At 36.3% G+C, this 26,606-nt stretch overlaps 1 protein-coding gene across 4 annotated transcripts in view; it reads right to left on the bottom strand.

The window, feature by feature from the left end:
- SEZ6L (seizure related 6 homolog like) overlaps positions 1 to 26,606 on the bottom strand; it is a 227,342-nt gene that overhangs the window by 149,779 nt on the left and 50,957 nt on the right. For 3 of the 4 annotated variants that reach the window (XM_072415423.1, XM_072415424.1, XM_072415420.1), the window contains one exon: positions 4,189 to 4,254. The exons of the other annotated variant lie outside the window; for it this stretch is intronic. In XM_072415423.1, coding sequence (XP_072271524.1) covers positions 4,189 to 4,254 — 66 coding nt within the window. The remainder of the gene's footprint in view (positions 1 to 4,188; positions 4,255 to 26,606) is intronic. 4 annotated transcript variants of the gene reach the window in all.

The following is a 26,606-nucleotide window of genomic DNA, read 5'->3' as shown; positions in this document are numbered from 1 at the left end:
AATGGAAAATAAACATAGGTGAATGATTGTTAATGATTATTGCTGCTTTCCTACACAGCTAATTATTCAGAAAAAAATTCATAGAAAACAACAGACCACAATCTGTGATCTTCATATAATAATTTAAATATTTGTATAACTCGGCCTACTGAAATATTTAATGATTGTATAAGGTGTCTTCAGTAACTCATCGCAACCAATTACATTTTACTTTGAGCAGGTATAAGATTATTTATAATTGGTTTGTTTGGATGATAATATTTGGCACACTGCACTTTGAAAAACTGGCAAATATAAGAGCATTGCAACTCTAAGTCCTATTAGTCCTAAATCACCTATTTAAGGCAGGGTGGTCAATTTCAAGATTGTATAAACACAAATATCTTTATTGATCATTTCACTTGTTTGTATTGAATACCTCTCATACGATGGAATATCTTGTAAAATTAGCAAGATTTATTTTTAGCCATCCAGCCATCGATAATCTGGTTCCTTCAGTTTTCCATCATGAATTTCAGGGTGCATTTTCATTACAAGTACTGCATTACTGTTTAGCCACTTATGTTTTGATGGCACTGTTCTCCAGAAACAGCTGTTAGGTCTTGCTTGCTACACTACATACACGTTGAGATGTCTCTGCTGCCTTCTCCCTGGAACTGTGCTAGATGCGAGTTTTCGAAAATCCTGCACTCCTCAGGTCCAGAGGTTGTCGGATTTTTAAATGTCAACTTGTATAAGACCCACGATTAAAAGCAATTGTACATATTTGTGGGTCAAGACCTAATATTGTATACTAATAATATCTACTTGTATGCTGTCAACAGGTAAAGCATTAGGCAACATTTTCTATTCCTGTGCATGTAGAAGAAAAACGTACATACAAAACACCAGTTTAAAAATGTAAAAACTTAAGTTTAAGATGTGAAAACTTTTCCTGCCGTAATACTCTATAAGTGTTTTCTTTTTATGGTTTTACCATATACTTTATTGTTGGCAAATGGTTGCAAGTTTATAACATAGGGAATCAGACATTCCCTTTGTTAGAATCTGCCAGGTCCATGTGTTTCAATGCCAGTAATTAATTAGGGAATATTTGAGGGAATGTCAGATTCTCTGCTTTATAAATAGAGCTCCTAATATACCCAAATGTGTTATATGCTCCCTTCAAAGTGACACTTCCACTTGCCCAATCATTGCAAAAGCATTTATTTATTGCTCGTAATTTGGATAACAACCTAAAAATGACCTTGTAAACATTTACAAGCATGCTATTTGATTACAAGATAAAATTAAAAAATTGTAATCTAGCATGGGCCAAGATAGATTTTTTAGGATGCACATAACCCTCTGATTACCTTTCCCATTGCTGTTGGCTTGCCAACTCCCTACTAACATCTGGAGAAGGTGATACTCAGGATTCGAGACTAAACAAGAGCAAAGGCACCTTGAGCACTACTGATGAAAAATAGTTCTGAAAGTGAACAGCTACAGCGACCAAACGTAAGGTGTCATTTAGGAATACTGGCATTAGGGTTAAATGGGTAATATGTATTATTTCTACCAATAAAATCTGACATTTGTATTTGGTCTTTGCTGGGTTATATATAAACATGAGACAGGATTTAAGCATAAAAGCAAAAAAAAGCCATCTATAGTCAAGGTCAAAGCATTGTGTGTTAATCACGTATACATTGAGGGCAGCCTCTGCCAATGTACCTACAGAAACACCAGCACAGTATTTCTCAGTAACTAATGGCTCAGAAAATTCCAAGGAAAATGTTGGCTTGGCATAAAGTATGTCTTGCCAGAGGTATACGTGTGATTCAGTTACATTATCTTTCTATATCAGTACTCTTACAATCACCATTTTGGCACTGGGTAAAAAATACACACACAACAAACACTGTCACTTTGAAATGTCAGCTTGATCTTACTTAATACAATTTAACACCTCCAGGCACAGATGTAGCAGTCAGACTTCAATGTAACATTCAGTAATCTTGGCTGTGTGCTGTACATTGTGTTATAGAAATAAAAAAAAAAAATCACATTATCTGCCCTGTAATCCTCACCACATGTTCTCACAATGAATGATCCTTTTTGGGTGAGCTCTTTAAATAAGAAATAATTATGTTTTAATTGGCTAAAAAATAAAAATAAACTTGGATTACACATTTAATATGCCATTATCTTTACGTATATGTGCATATAATTGATGTCTGTGTAATGTTGTGAACATATGAGACGACTGCATGCTTTGAAATGTACAATTATGAATCCAATTAACAACATATAATGCCTTAGAGTGGTATAATAGCGGCATAATATTGTATATGTTTCAGTATGTTAATCTGCTTTCCTCTCCAAAAGGACAGGGCCATTCTAGGTATTATCCAGGGTCTTCATCTATTTCTTAGACTAAAGCAGTGACCTATAGATTATTTTTAATTATGTATCAATTATGTAAATCGTGGACTCTGTGTTGTAACACTAGAATGTATTCTTTTGTATCCACACCTTGCCTCATGCAGAAAACAAATCGACAATGTTGCAGTCTAATCAATGTTTCTTCCTGTCTGTAGCAGACTTATGATGTCTTTGTCCAACATTCCACTTTTAAGGCTAGATATTGTCACTAAACTACAACTTAAAAGAATGTGCCTTAAATATGAAGGATACTCCACTTTAATGACTGACCATAGCCAAAGTTTTAATTCGCTTTGAATTATATATGTGAGAACCCCCTTCCTCTTAAGCTGCGTACACACTTCCAATTTTTGTCGTTGGAAAGGATCTTTCACGATCCTTTCCAACGACAAGGGAGTGCACGATGCATGAACGGTGCTGTACATACAGCACCGTTCATGCTCTATGGAGAGGGGAGGGGGAGAGCGACGGAGCGGCACCCTGCTGCGCGCTCTCCCCTTCCCTTTCATTAGGATCGGCTGTCGTCCATCGTCCGTGGATCCGGCAGGTCGGTCGTCCGGATGATGGACGACACCGACTGTACACACGGCAGATTTTCGCCCGATAATTGGCCGATGCCGATTATCGGGCGATAAAAATCTGATGTGTGTACGTAGCTTTAGGCTTTCATTGCTGTCTGTGTCTCTGATAGGAATATTTTCCTGGCTCCTTGATGAGTCACCAAGGAAGAAAGTGAAGAAAAATCTGTGCAGCAGCAACAAAAACATCTTAATAGACTGGGGAAGGTTAAAAAAACTCCCTCAGGTTTTCTTTTTGCTATTTTCTAGGAGACAAGTCTCACAAAAAGAAGAGGTGAAGAGAAATCCTAGGTGGATTTGCAGACTGCAATACAACTCCCTCCACACAAACAAAATACTTTAATGGAGTTGTTTTTAAAAGTGAGTTACTTGTAAATAGTCTTCACTTGTTATAACAAGATTTTGGTTTGGCCTCCTAGCACCTTCCAAAGAAAAAAAAATGTATATATGGATCACTCGTAATGCCCATTCCATCCAATATGGAAATATGAATAAATGCTAACTGCTAAACACCATTCTTTATACATGGGACCTGTACTTGATTTCCAAAGTCCTCTCAACGGACATAGGGACACAAGGAGGCCGAGGCTACGTACACACATTCAATAATTGTCTTTGGAAAGGATTATCAGACGAGAATCATCTGAATTGTGTATGTAACCTAAGTATAAAAAATCTGTCAAATATCAATGATCCAAGTCACATCACTGCTGATCAGCAAAGTATCATTGATCACTGACACCTGCCTTCACTGAAGATGGTAATTATCTATGTGGCACAATTTATACATAACTACACTTAAATAAAAAAACTCTTAAAAACTTGTATCTTAAAAGTTAAGTGTATTGTGCATTTTGATTTACTTTAGAATTAGTAATAAAACAAATTGTGACATTTATGATTGGTAATGGACAATTAGCTTATTTATTTGAGAGATAGGCAGGTTTTCAGACTCTCATCAGTGCAAAAAAATGGAAGAGGAATAATGCTGATTCCCCAAAGTCTAGAGAATGGTTTGAATTGGTTTTATGATACATTTAAATCATGAACTAAAAACAAATATAATAAGTAAATTAAAAAAAGTCTGAAATGAAAAAGTATAAAGCAGGATGCACTTAGGTTGACAAGCTGGGGTTTTCTAAAATCAAAATCTTCAGGGCATTTATATAGGGAAATATTTTACTTGTTTCGGTATTTTCGGTATTCGGTTTTTCCCTTGAGAGAGATTTACTCCTATATCTCATGGTATCTACAGGAATTCAAATATATAAAGAAAGTCAAAAAAATCTCCCAAATCGACACAGAGGGAAAAACAAACTAATGGTGACTTCAACGATTCCCTACCAAATATACTAAATACAAAATGAAAAAAAAAACAGTTTGGCTTTAGATATACTTTAATAGTATTCCTTATTTCCTAAAACCTTTTATGCACACCACATGTCTGGGAGAGTAAGGGTGTGAACAAATTAAGACTTATTGCATTGGACAGTACTAATGATCTAACAAAACCTTTCTTGACCTTTTTATTATGGGGGAACCCTTGAAATATCTTTTAGATCTTAAGGCAAACCCTGCTATATCCAAGGCTCAAGGTGCATTAGTGTTGTGATCAGTAAGTAAGATGGTTGTTTAAATTTTCATTCAAATTAGCATACAGTGTATCAATAAAGCTCTTAATCAATTTCATTACACCTGAGAAGCTCTTGAATGCAGATTATTTAGGCTTAACTTGGGGCCAATCCCTTACCTACCACAAATAAACTCAACTCCTTTCATGGCTAAGGTTTGTTATTCGGGTTTTCTTGGTTGAGGTGGGCTTTAGCACTAGTACAGGGCAAGGTTTGGCTCCAAATTAGACATCTAGGTCTTTGTAGAGAGTGCTTTTGAGATTTGTGAGTTTTTGGAATGCACTTTTTAAAGTATTTAAAAGGTGATTAGAAGTAGTGCCCAAAAAGGCAAGCAGAGGGCAATGGAGGAGTAATCACCAATATTATCTGTAGGTTTCCTGAAGCCTTGTCCCACACTGTGAGAGAGCAATCTTGTTAGAGGAACTTGCTTTCCTTTCCTTGGAAAGATGATCTAGATCAAAGCTCTAGCTCAGAGCTACCTTGTGAAGACTGTTGATCTGATGACTAGTTGAACCATATACAAAAAGCAACAGAAAAGATTTTTGGACTGCAGTCTCCTCTCCAGAAAAAAACGAGCTGCACAGTAGTGGCATAACTGATTTGTAACTCAATCTCTGTAAGGGGCATAGTTCATTGGATAATCCTAAACTACGTATATATATATATATATATATATATATATATATATATATTTAAATATATATATATGGAATGATTGCTTTTAGACAGTAAAATCATCATTTTTGAGTATAGTCCACTTTAAACATATTTATGTATTAAATGCTATATTATATTAAATAAATATATACATTTAAATACTTTACATTTTTAGGTATACCCACATCTGTTGTATGTAGCTATGCCACTATTTTTTAAACCTAGCACAATAAATAAATTATGTTGCATTAGTTGATGCTTCTTTCACTAGTTTAATGAAATACCAAAACATGCTAAAAACAGACCCCAGCCGCAAGAAATTGTCAACACCTCTTTAGCACTTGCCATTAAACATGAACTCAGAAAGCATTCATTTAAAACATAAATATGACTTCAAATACATTTTTGTTATAATATCCATGTCTGTTTGCAGTCACGATACAGTAATCACAGTTGTACTTACACTGGCACAATTAGTAATGGTCATATATTGAATATTTAATATGGTCTGCTTTTATGAAGATGCATGTGTGTGCAATGGATAGGAAATTTGATTTTGAGCTGGATTAAAGAACACTTAAAAACGAATGCACAATATATAATGCTGCCATGAGGACTGAAAGGGTATAACTGAATATAAGCAATCACCTCTGCTATTTAAACACCAGTGTTTTGCCATTTAAAAATATGCATAAACCCAAAGACAGACAACACTGTGGTCCCCTACTATCTATACTAAATGCAATACCAGACAACAAATGATAGACTAATGGATTTAGGTATGCTGTAGGGTTCCTAAAACTAGAAAGCATTCTTAATTTATCTTCATTTTGGTTATTACTTTTTTTTATTTTAAGGGAGCACCAGCACAGATTCTACCTACAATGCTAAATTACTTAACAGTTCCAAAAAAAGGAGAAATAAGTAAAAGTATACACATAATATTTAAGCAATATTAACAGTTTTTTAAATTTAAAAAGTCAATTTAAATATTGACATCTACTGATGTCAATGTACATCTGTAGAAGGCAGCTTTGTATATAGGCCAAGGTGACATTTAATACTAAAATTTGTCCATTCAGGCTTGCCAGACATACACTGCAAGAGAATGTGTGTTAATTACTGTGCCCACTCTAGCAATTCTCCTTGAAATTACATAGACGAGCATTAATGCTGAGATTTTCTCCTCTCATCAGTACGCCTGAATAGTGCAGAAAACCCTGGGAAATCTGCATTCAGTAATCAAATTAAGATGTTCCACACAAGAAGAGCTCAGTTAAGCTCAGCAGGGACTTCGGAGACATGGTTCTACTTTGAATGCAACATGCTTGTGTGAATGTTTCTCAAAGATCTTTATCTTAATATCTAATCATACTGTAGAAGGAAAGAGGTGTTTAGTGTTCTCAGACTATGTTGCTAAAACTGAGATCTTTTATCTACCAAGTGTTTAAAAAGGAAAATAAAACTGTTTAAAACTTACGTCTTCTATTTATAATGGTGCCATTGTATTGTGACTTTTCTGTTATTTTACTATTGAACCTTCTTATGATGTTGGCTGAATCTGTGTTTAAATATAATCGTAAAGCCAGTGGATAGTACAATGATAATATGCAAAGTACATCAAATTATAGCAACCATTCAGAGAGCATCTTAATTAAAATGGCTAGAGAAATTTACAATCTGATTGTTAATTTTGGGTACTCCATTTTACCACTGATCTTCATAATGATTGAATGAATGATTCTGTTTATCTTAGCATGCCACTTTCAGCATTTGGTAGATTGCATTTATGAATTACATCACTTTACAATGAAATCTTTAATTGTAATTACTTTGAGGGAATTCTAAATTAAAAAAAAAGGAATAGATACAATGACCCTGATTTATCAAGCGAGCTCACATAAGCACTCCGCTCCAAAATATGCGCCGATATACAAGGCGTATTTCCACAAGCTGAAGCTGAAGTCGAGTGCAGATACACTCGCCTTCACTTGCCAAGCAGATTTTGGCTTTCATAAATGAGCAATTGGGTCGACAATACGCCAAATAAGGTGTTGAGTTTGAAGCTGATTCATGAGGATCTGTTAAGCTGTCTGTCAATGGTGAGATCATAGCAATTCATTAGCGCACACCTTCTCCCTGTTCTGTGCGCCTCTACAGTCCATTACATGTCAATTTGAATCTTTAATGCTTCATCTGCCTTCGGATAAGTGCTACATTTTTATGTTACATTATACTCATTCACAAAATTAAATCATTTATTGTTACATTTGTTGCACTGTTTTCATACTTTTTCGTTTGCTTGCAACACTACAAACTATTTTATATCAAGCTGTATATATACTAATTAGTACTTCATATTATGTCATTACACAATGGTATGAATTGTATAAAAATGTCACAAAGCATTTGTGATCTGACTCAAATTTCATTCTAGTTAGGCTTTATAGAAATCAAATATTTGAAAAAAGGATTGTTGCCAAAGATGGTATAATACATGAAGGAACATTTAGTATTTTCACTTGTGTGTGTATGTGTACTATTTTAACTGGACTGGTTTGTGGGGGGGGGGGGGGGGGGGGGGTTAATCAACTAAGTTTGCTTGGATGGTATGCATTGATGTGACTTTGTAATCCTCATTATTGTTAGTTTCATATTTTGCTGCAAAGTTTTTGTGCCTGGTTTGTTCATTATTTCATTTTCTGTTGTTTAGCAATTCTTCAGCAATGTTTTGTCATTATAATTAAATATTGAGTACAAATGTCTGCATGGTTTCCCCTCCACCGACTGTATACTGGCTCCTGGGCCTGGAGCGCTAAAAAGTACGCAAAGGTTGTATGTAGCCTTTAAGCCATGGGTTGGGTACCAGGAATCAATTTTGCATTCAAGCTCATAGATGCTTTATGAAAATATATATATATATATATATATATACTAAGGGTTATCAATTTAGGATCTGTGGTAAATTAATCGCAAGCAGGATGTTATTTCAACACCATAACTACTTCTACTACTAATATTAATAAAAATAGAAAGTGAAACAACAACTATGAAAATTAGTTGTGCTCTAGCATTTCTATTTTCAGTTCCAGCATGAAAGGTTGTGGCTTTGTTTGGCACGCAGTATTCCTTTAGCGGTTAGACTGATGGCCAAAAACTCTTTGACAGGAGTTATTAATGACATTCATGACATTTTAGAGTTCATTCATCACATTCATAATGCTTTCCTTGTACTCTCCAGCTAGTCGAATCAGTATGCATTAATTGGCAGTGTTATTTACAAATGAGGAAGGGCATTCCTTGAGCAGTTGAAAACATTTAAATCTACATTGATTTCTCAATGTTTTTCTCAGCTAGTTTACTTAAACAACTCAACTTGCTGATTTATTATGAAGCAAAAGTCTGTTGCAGAAAAGGTCTTTTTAGATCATTTTCATGTTTGTGTATGTTTCATAGGAATTATTTGATAGGACTTTATCAGATAGTTAGCTAATAGGGATAAAAGATTTGAGTATGCTTATATATATACATACATACATAGACAGATAATATTTACAATGTAAAGAAAAGTCTAAAGAAAAGCAAGGCTAAAACAAGTAAAACAATCGAATAGCCAGTTGAGATTTGATATGGGGGGCTGAAGATACCCACAAAGTTAAGAGACAAGAGTCAAAACTGAGTAACTACTCCAACCCAGGATGGTGTAAGAGTCTTTTTTGATGGGTCTGTGGTGGGTTTATGATGTGGATGGTGCTAGAAGGTTGTGTAAACTTCAGCTTGATTTGAGAAGCTGCTCTTAACTTAACCTACAAAGTATATGCTAACAAGACATACCCACAAAATGTATAGTGGAAATAAAGCCATTCTCTGAATCTTCATTTAGTACATAGATAAATCTCACAAGTTCAAAAAAGCAATTTCCTTCTTTAACATTATTTCCTCAGCTTTAAATTTAGGTAATAAATATATATAAAATATGTAAAATATATATATATATACTACACTTTAGCAACACTATATAGTACACTATACAAATTATATATATATATATATATATATATATATATATATATATATATATATTACATGTAGCAGATGTCTACAATTATTTCAAGTACAGTGCAAAGATTTGTTCCTATCTGTATACAGATAGAAGTGATGATGTAAATGTGAACGAGTAATCACAGATTGCATTGAACATTGCTGAATTAATTGAAAGGTGGGGTCCGATCATGTAGGTTCTTTGTCAAGTAGATCCTCATGCTGCTAGTAATAGAGGAGCTAATGATAACTCAGCTGCCACAGTGACTTACACTTCCACAAGTCAAGGGCTAATTGATTTTCAAATTTGGAAAGCCAGAGCATCATTTTATACAGGCATGGATTGTGTGATTCTTTGTAATTAGCTGGTCAGAAGGGCTTTGTGTCTGCTCTGTATGATAATCAATGAAACCACTCATGCTTTCTAGTCACTAATTTCAATCAAAGAGCAGAGTAAAACTTAGTTATGTGCCACACGTTTTGAAAAGTTTGCTTTGTCCTTCAGAATAAGCACTTGTACAACTTGATATTAAGGTAGTTGTGTATGTAAAACATACAAATATATATGGAGATTATTACCGCACTCATTAATGCCCATTTTATCTATAATAATGCAGCTTTATGCACCAGACATTTACTTTTTACTCTAGTTGTCAGAAATGATTTATTGTAACTCAATCATTGGATTGAAAGGGGAACAGATGAAGGAATACATGTGATGACACCTATTGTAATAAGTGACTTACAAACGGTAACAGTGAGCAGCTCTGGAATCTGGTTACATGCATTCTTTGTATTCTGCATTTTTTCTTACTTTGCAAAAATGAAGTAGAAAAACCAGTAACACAGATTTTTGTTTTTTATTATTATTATGGTTTTTATATTTTGAATTAGAAACATATCTTGGTTTTATACAGCAGTTGTGCTGTCAAATATCAAATTAAATGTGTGTAAACTGCCTTTCAATGCTTGTAATTACTTTACAATATTTAGTGCATGGAATTATTATTGCGGTTTTTGGTCTATGCTGTAGTTTATCTGTATGCATTAAAAAGCTACTGATTCCAGCCAATAAAAAGAGATTGCAGAAACAGGTTTTAGATGTGCTCCCCTGTATTTCACTTTTCTACCTCTGGGCATAGGGTAACGATTCCTACAATTATATTTTGGGAAGTTTTATTCTTTGCGGCTGTTTACACTTCCTAAAGTTAGTAGAACTACTTAATTTTCTATCTGTATCCATAATACATTTTAATAATACCTTATACTATTTTTTTTCATATGTCCCAACACGTACCTAGCTTTCTCCTGGATAACTCTACTGGATAACACTAACTTTACCTGCTAACACTTGCTGAACCAATAAGAAGTTGCATAGGAAAGAATATTGGATAGAGCTAACTTTGTTTAGGAAGTTGACCTTGGAGAGGTTTCTCAACCAGGGTTCTTCCAGAGGTAGGAGGGGGTTCATTTAACAATCAGAAATTCAGGTCAGTTACCACTGACACCAATTATCGTTTTGGCTACCTGTAGGGGTGACATTCAACCAATTCAACAAATTGGAAAAGCTGGAAACTGCATACCTGGAACTGCATAACTGCCCCTAGAAGTCCAATGTATTTTGTAGTCCATATACAAAAACTATCTAAATGCTAAGATTTACATCAGCATTGGTATCAGTTTTAAAAAGGTGCTGTTGCAACTTAAAAACTCGATTTCAGCTCTTAGGTAACGACGATGCAAAGCAAAGTTGGGATGAGCCATAAATACATTTATTTTTACAGAAGAAGAATAATATTCATTATGGTAGAAGACATTCTATCAGAACCGCTTTCTTTGCCTAGTGGAGTGACATTACAGTAAACTTCACAAGAGAATACCCACCCTCTTGCTACTTAGAGCCATTGGTGGTAGGTGTGATAAATCTCTGTCCTTAAATTGTGAGCCCTGCTATGGTTATTCTTACAGATACCAGAGCTGGAATACAGCTCATGGGCATGGAACTTATAGGAAAGAAGGTAACACCTTCTGAAAGTAATATTTTATTAAAAATAAATATTTTAGCTACTATAATGGATATATGCTTTTCAATTTTAGGGATTTTTGTATATATATATTTGTGCTCTAGCATATATGTGTGTGTGTCTTTTTTAGATCTGTCTGCATCTTCTTAAACTGCTTAGGTGTTCATAAAACCCCATTATTATAACTTTCCTGCCTGCATGCAGAAAAATGCACATACGTTTGATTACCTGCACCTCGCTGTCAGACCACAGGTGTGAAAGAAGTTGAAGTACTTTAATAATAAGTGGGTGCGTAATAAAAATAAAAACGATTATCAAACATGAGGTATCAGGTATATATTTTGTAATCGGTATTACAGGACACTATATGTACACCAGACCACAACTGTTAAGACTCTAACCCATATATATAGACTCTAGATTTCTACAAGTCATGGGTACAACTCACTACTAGAAAGAAAAGATGCTAACTTATTTTAAGCAAACAAAACAAAATAGTAATTTGTTTGGTCCCTAACAGATTAGCCAGAATGTAATAAACAAAAAAAACTTTCCCTAAATTCCTCTTGTAGGAGGCATATTTTTACTGGTGTGTGGGTGTCTGCATACACTAATTTACATCTTATTTATTCAAGTCAAAGAAGCCTTCACCTCCAAGCACTTTTGTTGGGAACTGGCAGCAAGAAGACAGATTTTCAACATTTCAGCTATTATTTTTTGACACATTTGTGCATTAATGATTTTTATAGAAAATAAGCAATGTATTTATCCAAACTTAATAATTCAGTTCCTGGTGCATGCAAGCTGACCATAAGTCACCAACCGTCTAAAGCCGCAGTTATCAGTTTGGGAAGGCAGGCTGGGAAGTCTTTCCTTTCAAAAGCAGCCTGATGCTTTGCAGAGATGGAGTGATGCCAAAGCCTTGAGTTGTGGCAGAAGCAAATAAGATTACAGTGCAACCATATGGAATTGTGCTACTTAGGGCCTTATTTTTATTTTCTGGGGGTAGAGAAGAATAAAGTTATGCTGGGCCACCCAAAATTATCTAGGTATAATAACTTCCTGAAGATGGGCTAACATAACAAATGAAGACTTTAAAAGAATGTGTATATAGTCTCCTATGATTGGAGTATAAACATATTATAAGTACTGTAATTTATGCTATATAAACTATGTGAACTATATGAAACATATATAGACAAAATACATTTTAAAAAGTAGTGGTCCATCCTTGAGATAAGTTGGCATTGAAATAGTATCAATAATATCCTAATATTCCACTTCAAATTCATTACACTGCACAACAATGATTTTGCCACTGGGAATAACACCAGGTGATTTACATGATATCGAGTGTGCTGATTCCAAATCTGAACTCAGAATTTTCTACAAATTTCACATACAAAATTTTAAGTTATAGGCGTGTTATAGCTTCTGTTCCCCTTCTCATGCCGAGGGAATGAAAGAGACATACGGATCCATGGAGGTCATTTTAAAATTGATTACCTATTCAGAACACAAGTGGAACGTTTGTGCTGAAGGTGGTGGCACTCCTTCTTGGCCTGGGATATACAAAATATATGTGCTTTCTGTGCCTGTGGAACAGTCGTCATGACAGCAACCATTACAAAGTGAAAGAATGGCCACCCGAACACACTGATGACCCGAACACACTGTTGGCCAGTACAAGTTGACCAGTATGTGAAGCATAAATCACTCGCTGATCCACAGAATGTTTACCTTCCGCCACATCATAATAAACTTGGACTAATGAAAACCTTTGTTGTTGCAATGGATCGTGATGGTATGGGTTTTCGGTATCTGAAGGTCAAGTTTGGAAAAGTTATAACAGATGCTAAACTGAAAGCAGACATTTTTTTGGTCCCCAAATCTGTAATTTGGTGCCACATTCAGAGACAAACTCAACCCACTTGGGATTCATTTGTGCTAGTTGCACAAAACTTTCTGGGCAACCAGCAAGCTGAAAACCATGCTGAACTCGTGAACAACATGCTAAAGCATACCATCAACTTGGCTGCCAAATGTCACCTAAAATTTATTTCTTACATTCCTATCTGGACTTCTTACCACAAAATTTGGGAGATATGAGTGATGAACAAGGGGAGAGGTTCCACCAGGACATTTCTGTTATGGAAACAAGATATCAAGGGCGGTTCAACCCCAACATGATGAGCGACTACTGCTGGTTTCTGCAACGGGAGACAGCGGAGAGCCACAAACGCAAAAGCAAGTGCCTGAAACACTTCTGAAGTGTACATGAGTGTTGAACAAGGACTTAGGTGAAGTATTTGTAATTGTATATGTTGTTGCAACATAAAACTATGTTTTTTTAATGTCATGGAACTATGAAGCTAAAGTTAGTTATGTATAGAGATTACATAGTAACTGCGGAACAAGAGAATGTAGCTAATCGGGTCTATACGGATTTGGATTCAGCGCACTTGATTTAATATAGGACACAAGGGTTAGACCAAGTAGCAGACAATATTTATTTTTTTTGTGATGCAGTGTTTTATTTATTCATAATATTTTATCCCTATTATAATTTATCTTTGTTAGTGATTAGTCATAATTAGTGATTAGTCATAATTAACAATTCTCAGTATAAATTAGATGCAACAATAGGGTTGACCCCCCCCCCCCCAGAACATGCTTCCTTTAAAGTGGTCAGAGTCTTGCCAGTGTCCTTGGAGCAACAAGGATGCCACTGTACTGTTTCACTGAGAGTTTGTCTTTGAGTTTCCTCCTCAGGATCATCAGTAGTTTTAGCCCCACCACTATCTGCAATTGCCTGATTTATTATACTCACCATGACTGGAGAAGATAGACTACCATGGGTGATTCAGTGAACCTGGAATAGATCTAGTACAGGATTGAAAACACTTGACAACTAATAGTAAATAATTAATGACAACTAAGAAGTAAATTCCTGGATGGCTGGATCACCAAGAATCACCTAGGGCTCCTTTTAGTAGACTGTAGGATGAACTCTTGATGCGTTCTTTCTGCCAGTGGATTTATGTAAGGGCATATTCACATTTCTATTTAATAGATTGGAATTTTCTGATTCACAATGGTCAGTGCGATCGGTAACTTTATTACATTATAGTACATTTGTGAATATGCCTGTCTGCATTTAGAGCATTATCCAAACTTTAATTATTACTTATATTGCCACTGATGAACTATCTTCCTACTACATTCACTCCATTAGTGATAATAAATCCAGTTGTTTATTTATAATACTATTCATAGGAGACACACAATGGGCCTGATTTATGAAAGCTATCCAAGGCTGGAGATGATACACTTTCATCAGTGAAGCTGGGTGATCCAAAAACCTGGAAAAAGATCTGGTCAAGGATTCAAAAGATTTCCTAGCAAATACAAATGACTTCAATTAAATCCATTCCAGGTTTGCTGGATCACGCAGATTCACTGATAAATGGGTATCCTCTCCAGTCTTGGAGAGTTTTAATAAATCAGGCCCAATGTTTGGTGTGCATGGTATTTTTTATTTATTTGATCTAGCCAGTGATACATACTGTATGTGGGACAATAAACAAAGGCCCCACATTTCGGGGGACTGCCGCTACCCCTTCTTTAAGGATTTGGTAGTGTTAGATCTGTCTGCCATGGGCACTGCATTCTATGATTGCTAGTGATTGCTATGCATGCAGTGGTATGCCCACAGGCAACAGATTCAACTTTAATAAAAGCCTGAAGGGTAAGCTACAATTCCAGTTCATAATTTTTCGGGTAAAGCTTTCAAGACTTTTTATTTAGACTGTGCTCACCCACCTCCATAACCCACAACAACTAACGTGGAAAAAGGGTACAGGGTTTGAGATACTTCTTTAGGTGCATCATGTACATCCCTACCAGCCCCAGAATAATGTTCTTAGAAATAATGTAAGTTTAAGGGTTTCTATTACCAGCCTTATAAAAATAATGGCTTATATAAAAGCAACTGCTCATATTTTGTTTACAAAGTTATAAATCTTTATGTAGCTGACACTATAGGATCTTTGAAAGCTCATGAGGTATACTGTGACTGTACAATTGTTATATAATCACACTAGTCACTTAAACTTAATCTTACTTGACAAAACACTTTTAAAACCACAACTTTTGGATTAAGTTCAGTAAATGCTGCCGATCAGTTTATTCTCACTTTTTATCCTGCACTTTCCCAATAGAGTAATCAAAATTATAGCTGAAATAAAAGAGACAGATGGTTCCCACTGGATATAACAAAGATTTGCTGATAGGCTTTCTTTTTGCCATGGCCTTAAGTTATCTAATAAGTCCAACAAACTAAATTATATATATGGTGTACACAGTTATTAATACCAGTGAATAAAGTAAGTGCTCTATTTTATTTTAGATCTTTTGTAAATTTTAATTATAAATTTTGCACAATAACTTTAACATTAAAAATCCCCAACAGCATTCAAACAGTGAAAGAGAAAAGTCTGCACTCTAAAGCTACGTACACACTTCCAATTATTATCGTCGGAAAACGAACGACGAACGTTCCTGCACGATATATATGAACGATCGTATAGCACCGATCCTGCACATAGAGTTAACGACACGATCGTTCGTAGATATTGTACACACAATAGATACGATCGTTTAAGCGATAGAGGAACTATGTGCACGACAGGAAAGTGAACGGACGTTCGTTCATCACGCATGCTCTGAACATGGACGATCAACGAACGACCGTACACACGAACGATGTTCAACGATCGTCGCCCAATCCGATCCGCCGGTCCGGTCGTTCGTTTCCAACAATTTTCCTCGTTCGTCGGCGTTGTTGGTTACTTTTTTACTAACGATTTTTTGCCCAATCGATCGTTCGTCGTTCGATTGGAACGATAAAAATTGGAAGTGTGTACGCACCTTAAGGCAATAAGAACTTCAATTTGCAATATTCTGTCAATCAACAGCTGGAACATGCTTAAAAGGGGAAAAATTAACAACGTCTTAGTATGCAGCTTATCACATGTTGTTCAGTTTTACACAAAAGTATTTCATAACTGCATACAGGATAACCACAGGGATACTGGCATAACTACAAGGTTGGGATATCTAACAAGGGTTTTGAATTAAAACAGTGGTTTAACTAACACTATTACTAGTTGTTGAGGAGGTACCAGTTTATGTATATAAAGTTTAAAAATGAAAATACTTGATTGGAATTCGGTTGAACTCATATAATCCATTAAAAAAATAACACTTTCATGAACTGTTTTATGTTATTTTTGACAGTATAATGTTTTTATAGTTTCATACATAAAATGTGATTTATTCAGCCCCATTACCCATGTCTCCTGTACTCCCCTGTTCCCTAACTATATCTTACAGCTTCTTAAAATATCTGATGAGTTAATGAACTACCTATTATTGTGGATTTGCTGTGGGCTGGATTTATTGCACCTGAGACTTAGTCTGCATACAACATAACACTTTATAATAGGGGCTGTGAAAATCCCCAGTGTCCATGTAATGTTTCCCATGTAACCTGTCATAGATCAGCTGCTATATAAGAACAGACAATCCAGGCAGATATTTACTTGTTCTGCTCTTTAATTAGTAACTAACGAAGGCTTATTCCAAAAAGTCTTGTTAAAGTTTAATTCTGATATATACTTGTGAAAAATTCCTGATTTATAAAGTAGTGCTTTAAAATAAAATCTATTTGATAATATACCATTGGGATTGGTGCCCTGATTTGTTTGATCAACTCCTAGCATTCTGTTCTCATTAAATAGTTTAAACATGCTCCTCATCATTTTTTAATAGGAAAAAGATTGATGATTGTGCACAGTATTCATTATGGCATTTTTTTAAATTTTGTTTTGCAGTTTTTGTTGTGGAATTTCAAGGATAACAGATCTCATTTTAATTTGGAGATTATTTAATATTTTAGGTTAACATAGATAACTACCGTATTTTTCGGACCATAAGACGCACTTTTTTTCCTCCTAAAGTGGGGGGAAAATCAGGGTGCGTCTTATGGTCCGAATGCAGAGGTACAGGGGCATATTTTTTTACTTACCTGTGTCCCCGCCGGTCCCCGGCTGCGCCGATCTCTGCCTGTTCTGTGATCCAGCGTGCGGCACTTGTGCCCGCCCACGAAGGCGGCGCCGATTGATTTGATGAATGCCGATCGGCGCCGCCTTCATGGGCGGGCACAAGTGCCGCACGCTGGATCTCAGGGGAACACAGGAGGAAAACAGACAGAGGCTGACAGCAGCCAGTGTCTGTGTTCCTCCTCTGTGTTCCCCTGTGTCCCAGCGTGCGGCACTTGTGCCCGCCCACGAAGGCGGCGCCGATTGATTTGATGAATGCCGATCGGCGCCGCCTTCATGGGCGGGCACAAGTGCCGCACGCTGGATCTCAGGGGAACACAGGAGGAAAACAGACAGAGGCTGACAGCAGCCAGTGTCTGTGTTCCTCCTCTGTGTTCCCCTGTGTACCAGCGTGCGGCACTTGTGCCCGCCCACGAAGGCGGCGCCGATTGATTTGATGAATGCCGATCGGCGCCGCCTTCATGGGCGAGCACAAGTGCCGCACGCTGGATCTCAGGGGAAATGAAATGAATTTTTTTTTTCTTGTTTTCCCGTGTGGAAAACCTGGTGCGTCCTATAGTCCGGAGCGTCTAATGGTCCGAAAAATACGGTATATCTGGAAAAAAAACCTGTAAGCCACAAAATATAAATTAAAGAATGATTTTGAAAAAGATCTCTCACCCTTTCCACATTCAAGGCAACCCTATAACCTGCAAAAATTAGCATATATATATGAAATGGCCATTAAGGTTGACCCTGCTGTATGTACCAGGTTTGATGATTCTGAATGAGCACATTGCTCTAGTGCTATGCACAGAGTTTACGAGTGAGCCCAGGGGCAAATATTGGTAGTGGCACCATAATGAATTTATCTTCTATTTTTTCCTGTGTCTCCTGGCTGAATATAAGGAAATATTTCTGATAATTTTAAAGAGAAACTTATTACACTAAGTACATTTATTTACCCTCCCAACATATATTTTTGTTTTGCACTTGCTTGGGTTGTATTATAAATTATAGATTGTTGTCTCCAAACTTTCATCGTCGTATTTATTCTGGATATTTATTCTGGATGTTCATCAATGTTTTTAACATAGGGGACCCCTTGAAATAACTTTCACGTCTTCGGGGAACCCCTACTATATTTACTCCACAGCTCACAGTACATTAGTGTGTGTTCACTAGGAAGAATGTAGAATAAAGAACAGATAGTAGACATCCAGTAGAAAAATAGTGGCTTTGAAATCAATTGAGCATTGGCATTGGGTAACAATGTCATGCAAACTATAAACGACATCCTCATATTAAAAGTCTGGAAGGCGTCATTGTTGAGAGAGAATACTTCAGCACCATTGCTGCAGGCATTAAGGATGTGATCAGGGAAGATTTGTTTAAAGCTCATTATTTGTTAAATATATGTAAATAGTTTAACATAAAATGCCATGGATTCTTTTGCCCTCCAGTCAGAACTTTTTTCTTTTTCTGTGCGCTGATCTATGCATGACACTTCATCTGAGATAAAGTAGCTACTTCATCACCACCTGGCCAGTAAAGATGGCTGAAGAATTTAAACCTGGAAGAACGCTGGGTGAAGTTGAAAATGGGGTGACAAGATACAATGCAGCCTTCGTAATGATAAAGGGAAGTCGTTTGCAGGTAAATGTGAAAAAAATTACCAAATATTTGGACAGTATGCAAAAGCCTGACAACCAAGTTTAATTTTGCTTTAGAGGAGTAAATTTAAGTTCACCACAATATATAACATACCAGATACAAATACACTCATCTATGAAAACAGTGCAAAGAAAAGAAAGATTGTTGCTGTTAGTAATTATTTATGTCCAACTGTTCTATAGCACACTGGAAAAAGAATGCTAACATCTAATTGGTTGATATAATTGCTAGCTCTATTTTTCTATTTTTACAGCTTTTTATAGATTACGTTCAGTAGCCCACATTTATCAAAGCTGGAGTGAAAGAAAACAAGAGCAAAAATAGAACTGTTGCCTACTGCAACAGAAAAGATCCACTTTCCTAATGAAAGAATACATTTTATTTGATGCTACGAACAACAGTTCTAGTTTTGATTTCTATTTTTTAATCCTGCATTTACTTTGCTAGTCAAATCTAAGTCATATATTGTATTCCTGATGGAAGGTATAGGGTGGTTCCAAACTGTGGCATAAAGCTCCTGTAGCAGTGAAAAGGTGAATAATTATATTCTACCTTTGCTTTGCAGGAAATAGTCCAAATGTTATTTTGTAGCTGGAATACCACACTTGGCTATATATTAAAGCCAGCCATCATTTTAATAGAACATAAGTGAAAGCCACTGAAACTGATTAGACCTCAAGCATGCAGGCAGATGTTCCATTTACATAATAGACAGAAGGTGGGTGATAAATGTTGAGATTGGAGGTACCTGAATTTGTTAAAGTTCACATTTCCTATTAGATGAAGTACATTTGTCTCCTATTAGTTTTACTACATCTCCAAGGGCAAATTTTGCTTCGGGGATGCTGGAATGTATGCTGAATTTTGTATGATGCTTCACAAAATTGTGATTTGATTGTAACTGGAAGTACCAAATATAGCAATTTTCTTATTATTACTATTACCAATCATTTGCAAGGAAACCCTAACATTGAGAAAGTACTTTAAAATGGCTGCATCAGATATCTATAAAACAAATTAGACATTACAAAAATGAACTGAAGAAGAATAAAACTGCAGGTGGTATTTGCTAATTTTACTATATGATGCAAGCTTGAAGCGCAGGCTTTCATTTTAATTTCACAGGAGTTTATGATATGCCTTACTCTGTATGCTATATTATATTAAAGACATAACATTTCCCACAAAACTTTTTCAGACACTGTAACTTTGAACAGCAAGAAAAATAGACAATGAGTGGCTCAACTTGTTTAGATGAATCTAAACTGATCTGTCCCAGGGGAAAAAACAATTGGTTCAAGTAGGAAAATCCCAAACCATAAGAGTTTATTTTCAAATTGTAAGTATAAAACCTTTACAGTCCTGAAATGTCTTGACACATTTCACACAGAAAGTGCTTCATCTTAAGGCTTTACCATGAACACTTTGTGTGTGTATATTGGTATGATTTCTATTTGAAAATAAACCTCTTGGTTTGGCATTTGCTGCATGGGCCTGTTTTCTTTCTATTGACATTGGAAGAGGCAGAGGTGACAGCAACCTACTGAAGACCTGATATCCTAGCTACAAGTTCTTTTTAATAGTCTGTTTGATTGATAATCAACTAAACCATTTTTTGTAAAAATTAAAAACAAATTCAGCTAATTAAAAAATATATCAAGTCCAAAGTACAGAACAGGGGTTGGCAAACTCTGGCCTTTAGGTCAGATACGGTCTAGCCGGTAGTTCGTTCCAGCCTAATGCCCCCTTGCCTGCGTTTTTGCTGGCCGGCAACCCGCGGCTCCGGAGCTCTTTAATGGCCAAGACAAACTCTGCAGTTGTTTCTATACAGTAACTGACACATCACTGCCTAATAATATGTTGAGACAAACATCTGTCCTAATAGCATTTATTAAAATAATGTACCGGTTCCAACCTACATACAAATTTAACTTAAGAACAAACAATAACCCTAAGAACAAACAGTCCCTATCTCCCATGTAACCCGGGGACTACCTGTATTTGAACATCCAACTTAGATCTTATTATTTAGGCATCCATTATTAATTGTAGATAATGTTAAACCCAACAAGAAATTAGTCCATTATAGAAAGAGAAGTGTGGCCATGTATGAGCTGTGACAAACCCTTTACTTAAAAAACCCCAGGATGGAGCCATTAAGGTCTAAGTATTGTGGTTGCTAGATTTGCATGTTTGTATACAGTACATTAGGTAAATCCGCATATCTCAGTTATAAGTAGACACAACAGCAGACCCTGTGCTCACTCTAAGCTATTCCCATTATCAAGATAAGCAGGGAACATTCATTTTACTGCAGGAGAAAAAGTGTTTTATACTATAAAAGAGAGTGAATCTGGATGATCCAACAATCCTGGAATGGATCTGGTCCACAATTCAAAACATTTGCTAACAAATAGCAAATTACTTTGAAGAAATCTAATCCAGGTTTGCTGGATCACCCACCTTCACTCATGAAAGTGTATCCTCTCCAGCCTTGAAGAACTTGCTGAATCAATAGGTTTTTATAAAATGTTGCAGAAATGACTGCAAAAAGCTAGTGTTACTGGTATGAACAGCCACACTTTACCACATGTGATTTTGTTAGATTGACCATAGTTCTATTTTAGGTTTTAATAGATTTGACCTATGGCCGTGGTCTCCAACATTTTTTGCACCAAGAACTAGTGCGGTGGGGCTTGTGGGCGGACAGGAGTGCAGGCTTACCTGCAGAGGAAATCTGTGTTTGTTTTTTGTGATTGGCTGAATGAAATGACAGGAGAGGACACAGATCCTAACTGTCACAGTGAATACTGATGACAACCAGACCAACTGCGGCCCAGTTCAGCACAACCTTTTCAACTTTTCAAGAGCAATAATTGTTTAAACACTATAGACTCTTTTCTCAAAGCTAACACACCAGGGTAAAATGCCTTATTAAAAAAATGAATTTCTATTCAGCCCATGGAAAATTAAAAATGGCAGTCACATGACTGACAATAACTTTACTTATACTATAATAAAGCTTTGTGCATTGACCCTTGTATGTGTTGTATACAAGGATACATGAGGCGGACGTTGTGTTGTGGCAACATACCCATATTTTCTAGTGAAACATTACTTCTTCAAAGCTTTCAAAATGTAAATGGTGTCTACTTTTCCCAGGGGATGCCTGATTTAAAAGCTTTTTTTTTCTTTTTTTGAAATGACATAGATGAACTTCATATTGATATGATAAAAACCCTCACAATCACGAAAAGAAAATGTATTCCTTCCATGCTCTTTATTTAAGCTTCAACATTGTCCATTATGGCATCATTTTGCTGATCTCCATATTAAAGGAGCAGTCACTAATTCAGTACAGAAAGCTGTACAGCATACAAACAAGTTTTGTGACAGGTGACAAGATATATGAAAAGAATCTTTCACAAAGACCTAACATAGTTGTATTTAAAAGAGCAAATAGGTTTATGTGCTTTTTAGAATGAAAAGCTACATTTAGACAAATATTTTTAAATTAATGCAATTCATGTGTTTGACATTTTACTTCTGCTAGTCTGCCCAAGATTACAATTGGCAGTGTGTACATAGTCTTACTTTGAACGTGAATTAGACTTTACAGAAACATTTCATTGATTACTAATACCACGTTCAAGACAAGGGTATAATACGTTTTCTAGTTCCAAATTATCCTCTAACAACTCAACAAGTCGTGAAAAAAAACATCACACCACGAGAAATTGGGTTCTATTGTACACAGGACATATTTATTAACAATGCAAAACATATTACCATACAATCATCTCCATAAAAACAGAGTTAAGGGCCTTGAAAGCATTTTCTAAAAAACACAGTAGTATCTGAAGCCATGCCATAGAGGAGCTCTTGCCAGCAAAACAGAGATTGAGGTATATTTCCCCTAATATCTATGTAAATACAAAACCCAAACCCAACTTCAACTGTAATGAAGGGCACGACACTGGAGATGGCTGCTCTATCTCCAATAAATATGATAAAATACTAGCCTTCAAGGATGGTATGTTCCCCACCAGATCATTTCTCACAGAGCCAAAACAAAATGACCTCTATAACTTTCTAATCTAAAAACCCTAATTATAGGCAGGAGCTCAGGATTATTGAGTGCTGTTACATTTGTTTGTATGTCTGTCTGGAGTAAGGGTGATTTCCCCGCCCTTGAGCTCTTCTCTTCTATGACTTGCGTCAAAGTTCTAGGCTTCTAACTACAGTGGTCCCTCGTTTTTCGCGGTTAATGGGGACCAGAACCTTCCGCGAAAGCTGAAAAACCGCGAAGTAGGATTTCCCCCTAGGAATTTTCGTGTATGCGGGTACAAGAATGTTTTACATATGTAAACAGTATTTATACTTTACACATTTAAGACAAAAATTTCAACAGTACTGTATACGTATTTACTTAAACGTGTCGGTGCTAATTAATAAGGTTAATTACAAAACCTTATACATACAGTAATAAACATTAATCAACATTGCTTTCTGAGAGAGGCAAAGAGTCTTGTGTTGGTGGCGGAGGAGAGGTTCTCACTTGACTCGTAGAAGCTTTAGGCTCACTCGGAGACTCTTCTGCTGGAGGCGCTGATGGTAGAGCCGGGGGCTTTACCTTGGAGAGAAACATGGTGATGGGTAGTTGTTGTCTTTGTTTTTTCTTTTCCTTCAAAATTCCCCTGTACAAGGACATAACCCCATCAACGCGATTGCTGAAATCGACAGCTCGAACCATATTGTCGTCAATGTCTTGTGCAAATTGTTGCATCGCTCTTGCCATGTTACACAATTGTTGCAGATTCTCCAAGGTAAGGCCACGCTTTTCAGTTTCTTCTTCGTCTTCCTCTTTGTTTTCTTCCTCACTTGCAGACTTTGTCATCTCAAGGAGGTCTTCATCGGTCAGTGGGTCCGAGTGGCAATCGATAAGGGCGCCGATGTCTTCTTCCGTCATGTCGACAAATCCTTCAACCTTCTTTAGCCTCTTCATTGTCGTCATCGGGCAAGATTTGGTCGTAGAGAGCTTTGGCCTTTGTCCTGATCATATTAGTGTCCAAACTCACTGTCTTTTTCCTGCAATCAGCAATCCACAATGCCAGTGCAGCTTCCATTTTCACAATTCTCTTTTTACGCGGAGTTACCACACGTTTCGCTTCTTTTATTGAAGGTTATTGAAGCAGTTTTGCGGATGTTTGCTTCCTCTTTCTGGATGTACCGCACTGTAGATTCATTCACCCCGTAATGGCGTGCTACAGATGCATAACTTTTGCCCTCTTTGATCATATCTAAAAGTTTCACTTTTTCGCTGATGGTCATCATCTTCTTCCTCTTGGGCGCCCCGGAGGAAGCTTTCGCAGGGGCACAGCGCTTAGGCGGCATTATAAGGGCTTAATTAATAAAAAAGTTATCGCTTAAACAAAAGTTATTGCCAGCACAACACTAAAATACAGTATGCGAGACAAGACTCGTACTCCCATTGGTGGATGTCGCACCAATCACGCGCCTTTATGAGAGCCTGTGGTATGTACAGAAAACCCACGAAGCACTGAAGCTGCAAGACATGAAGCGCGAAGTGGCGAGGGAACACTTTACTTCTCCTCCTCTTTAATACACTATGAGTGTTTGCTCAACCCCCGGAAGAGGGAAGGGGCTAATGCAAGCACAAGGACGCAGTTATGGCACCTGTAGCTTTACAGAGAGAGATTTTTGAAGGGAGCAGGAACAGCATTATAGGGCTGCATTGGGACGGAGTTAAATGAAAAGGTTGAGAATTTTGTTTGCGTATTGAATGAACAGAATTGATATGGAACTGAAAGTGGTAAATATATGGAAATCAAAAGTGGATGTTGAGTTCCCCATCCCCTGGACATTGATGCCCAGTATTAAATGTCTGTAACACACTCATGATCTGGGAAAAAGAACAGGAATACTCTCTGGACCTCCTGATGAAGCTGACACTTTTTCCGTGAAACGTGTAGAGACACTGTTCATCTAGAGATTCTATAATAAAAATTTCATAAGAAAATGATTGTTTTATACCTTTGTATACCTTTAAATGATTGTTAAACTGTCAAAAAAGTCTCATTTGTGGTTTATGTTGTTTGATATTAAAGAAAGGAATGTGGCAGATTGTTGATTTATAAGTACCAACAGGGATTAGCTGTTACTTCTCCTCTTAAACATAACTCTTAGTAAGCCTAGCACCCCTCCAATCCTGCGGAACATATGCTAAGTTTTCTTTTTATGCAGATTGAAGCCTAACTTTCCACCTCCTTGTGTTGCCATTTTTGTTGTACATTTTAATGCCTTTTTTTTAATATGTTTCACTTGCATAGGTAAATCCTATATTGCACAGGCATGGATGGATCTCTTGTGCAGAATAGTTGTGTGTATATGTATATATATATATATATATATATATATATATATATATATCATTGTGGATGATATGAAAATTACAAGTATCAGTGGATACATCATTGGTGTAGTAAACTATCACTATGCAGCTCTTCCCGCTATTAAAATTGGCCTATTGATGACACAATTACAGTGCTCCATTAATCAGCAGCTTGAATGTGTGAGATATTCCTTCTGATCATGTCAAACCCCCATCAGGCTCTAGTGAGGCTACTTCTAATCACGTATTATATGCTAATGGTACATTTTTTTTACAGATATCTTTCTCACATTATGCTGTACTAATAAATCTCTATTAGGCAGACAACCTTTAGATTCTGAGAATGCACCCAAATATATATAAAAAAGCAGTTTTTGATGGAATAATGTTTTTTACTCAGTATATGTAAGTGATAGAGGAAGATGAGATCAAATTAGGATTTCACTTTGTCTCAAGGAAGACAAACACTTTGGATTTAAAAAAAAAAGTTAAAAAAATGTACAGTATATTTTAACTACACCCATTTGTAATATTTTATGATATATACAGTATGCTTTTCTTTAAAGCACTGCTATATCTCATATATAAATAACCCATCTATAATCTTAAAGTTATCACCCTTGCCAGTAAAATGTCTATATGACTCCCCAGGCTGCAATGCACGTAGTCAAGGCCTGATCCAAGTCTATCTGCTTTTTTAATCAGCTTTTCTTGCCCAGTGCTTACAGAATAGTTCACAAGACAGCATGGTAAAATGTTTTTGATTACTTTCCTGTATACCTAGCACACTTTGCACCACCATAAGTAAGTCAGTTAGTTGGGCCCTGGAGGACTGTTCAATCCCACCTTTGTTTATTCCCACCAAGAGGCTTTAGGTGTAAATCATTCCAGCCAAACCCATTCCAACTTTTATCACATCAGTACCATCGTAACACTAACATCTATTTATTAAAACCTTTTTGTACACAATATAGAACTACAGTATTAAAAAAATGAAAGCACATCCTCTTTCAATTTGAACATTTTATATATCTGAACATAATAAAAATCAAATGGTCCTC

Source organism: Pyxicephalus adspersus, chromosome 6, assembly GCF_032062135.1.
Source record: "Pyxicephalus adspersus chromosome 6, UCB_Pads_2.0, whole genome shotgun sequence".
Taxonomy (NCBI): domain Eukaryota; kingdom Metazoa; phylum Chordata; class Amphibia; order Anura; family Pyxicephalidae; genus Pyxicephalus; species Pyxicephalus adspersus.
This window is presented reverse-complemented; position numbering and strand designations above follow the sequence as displayed.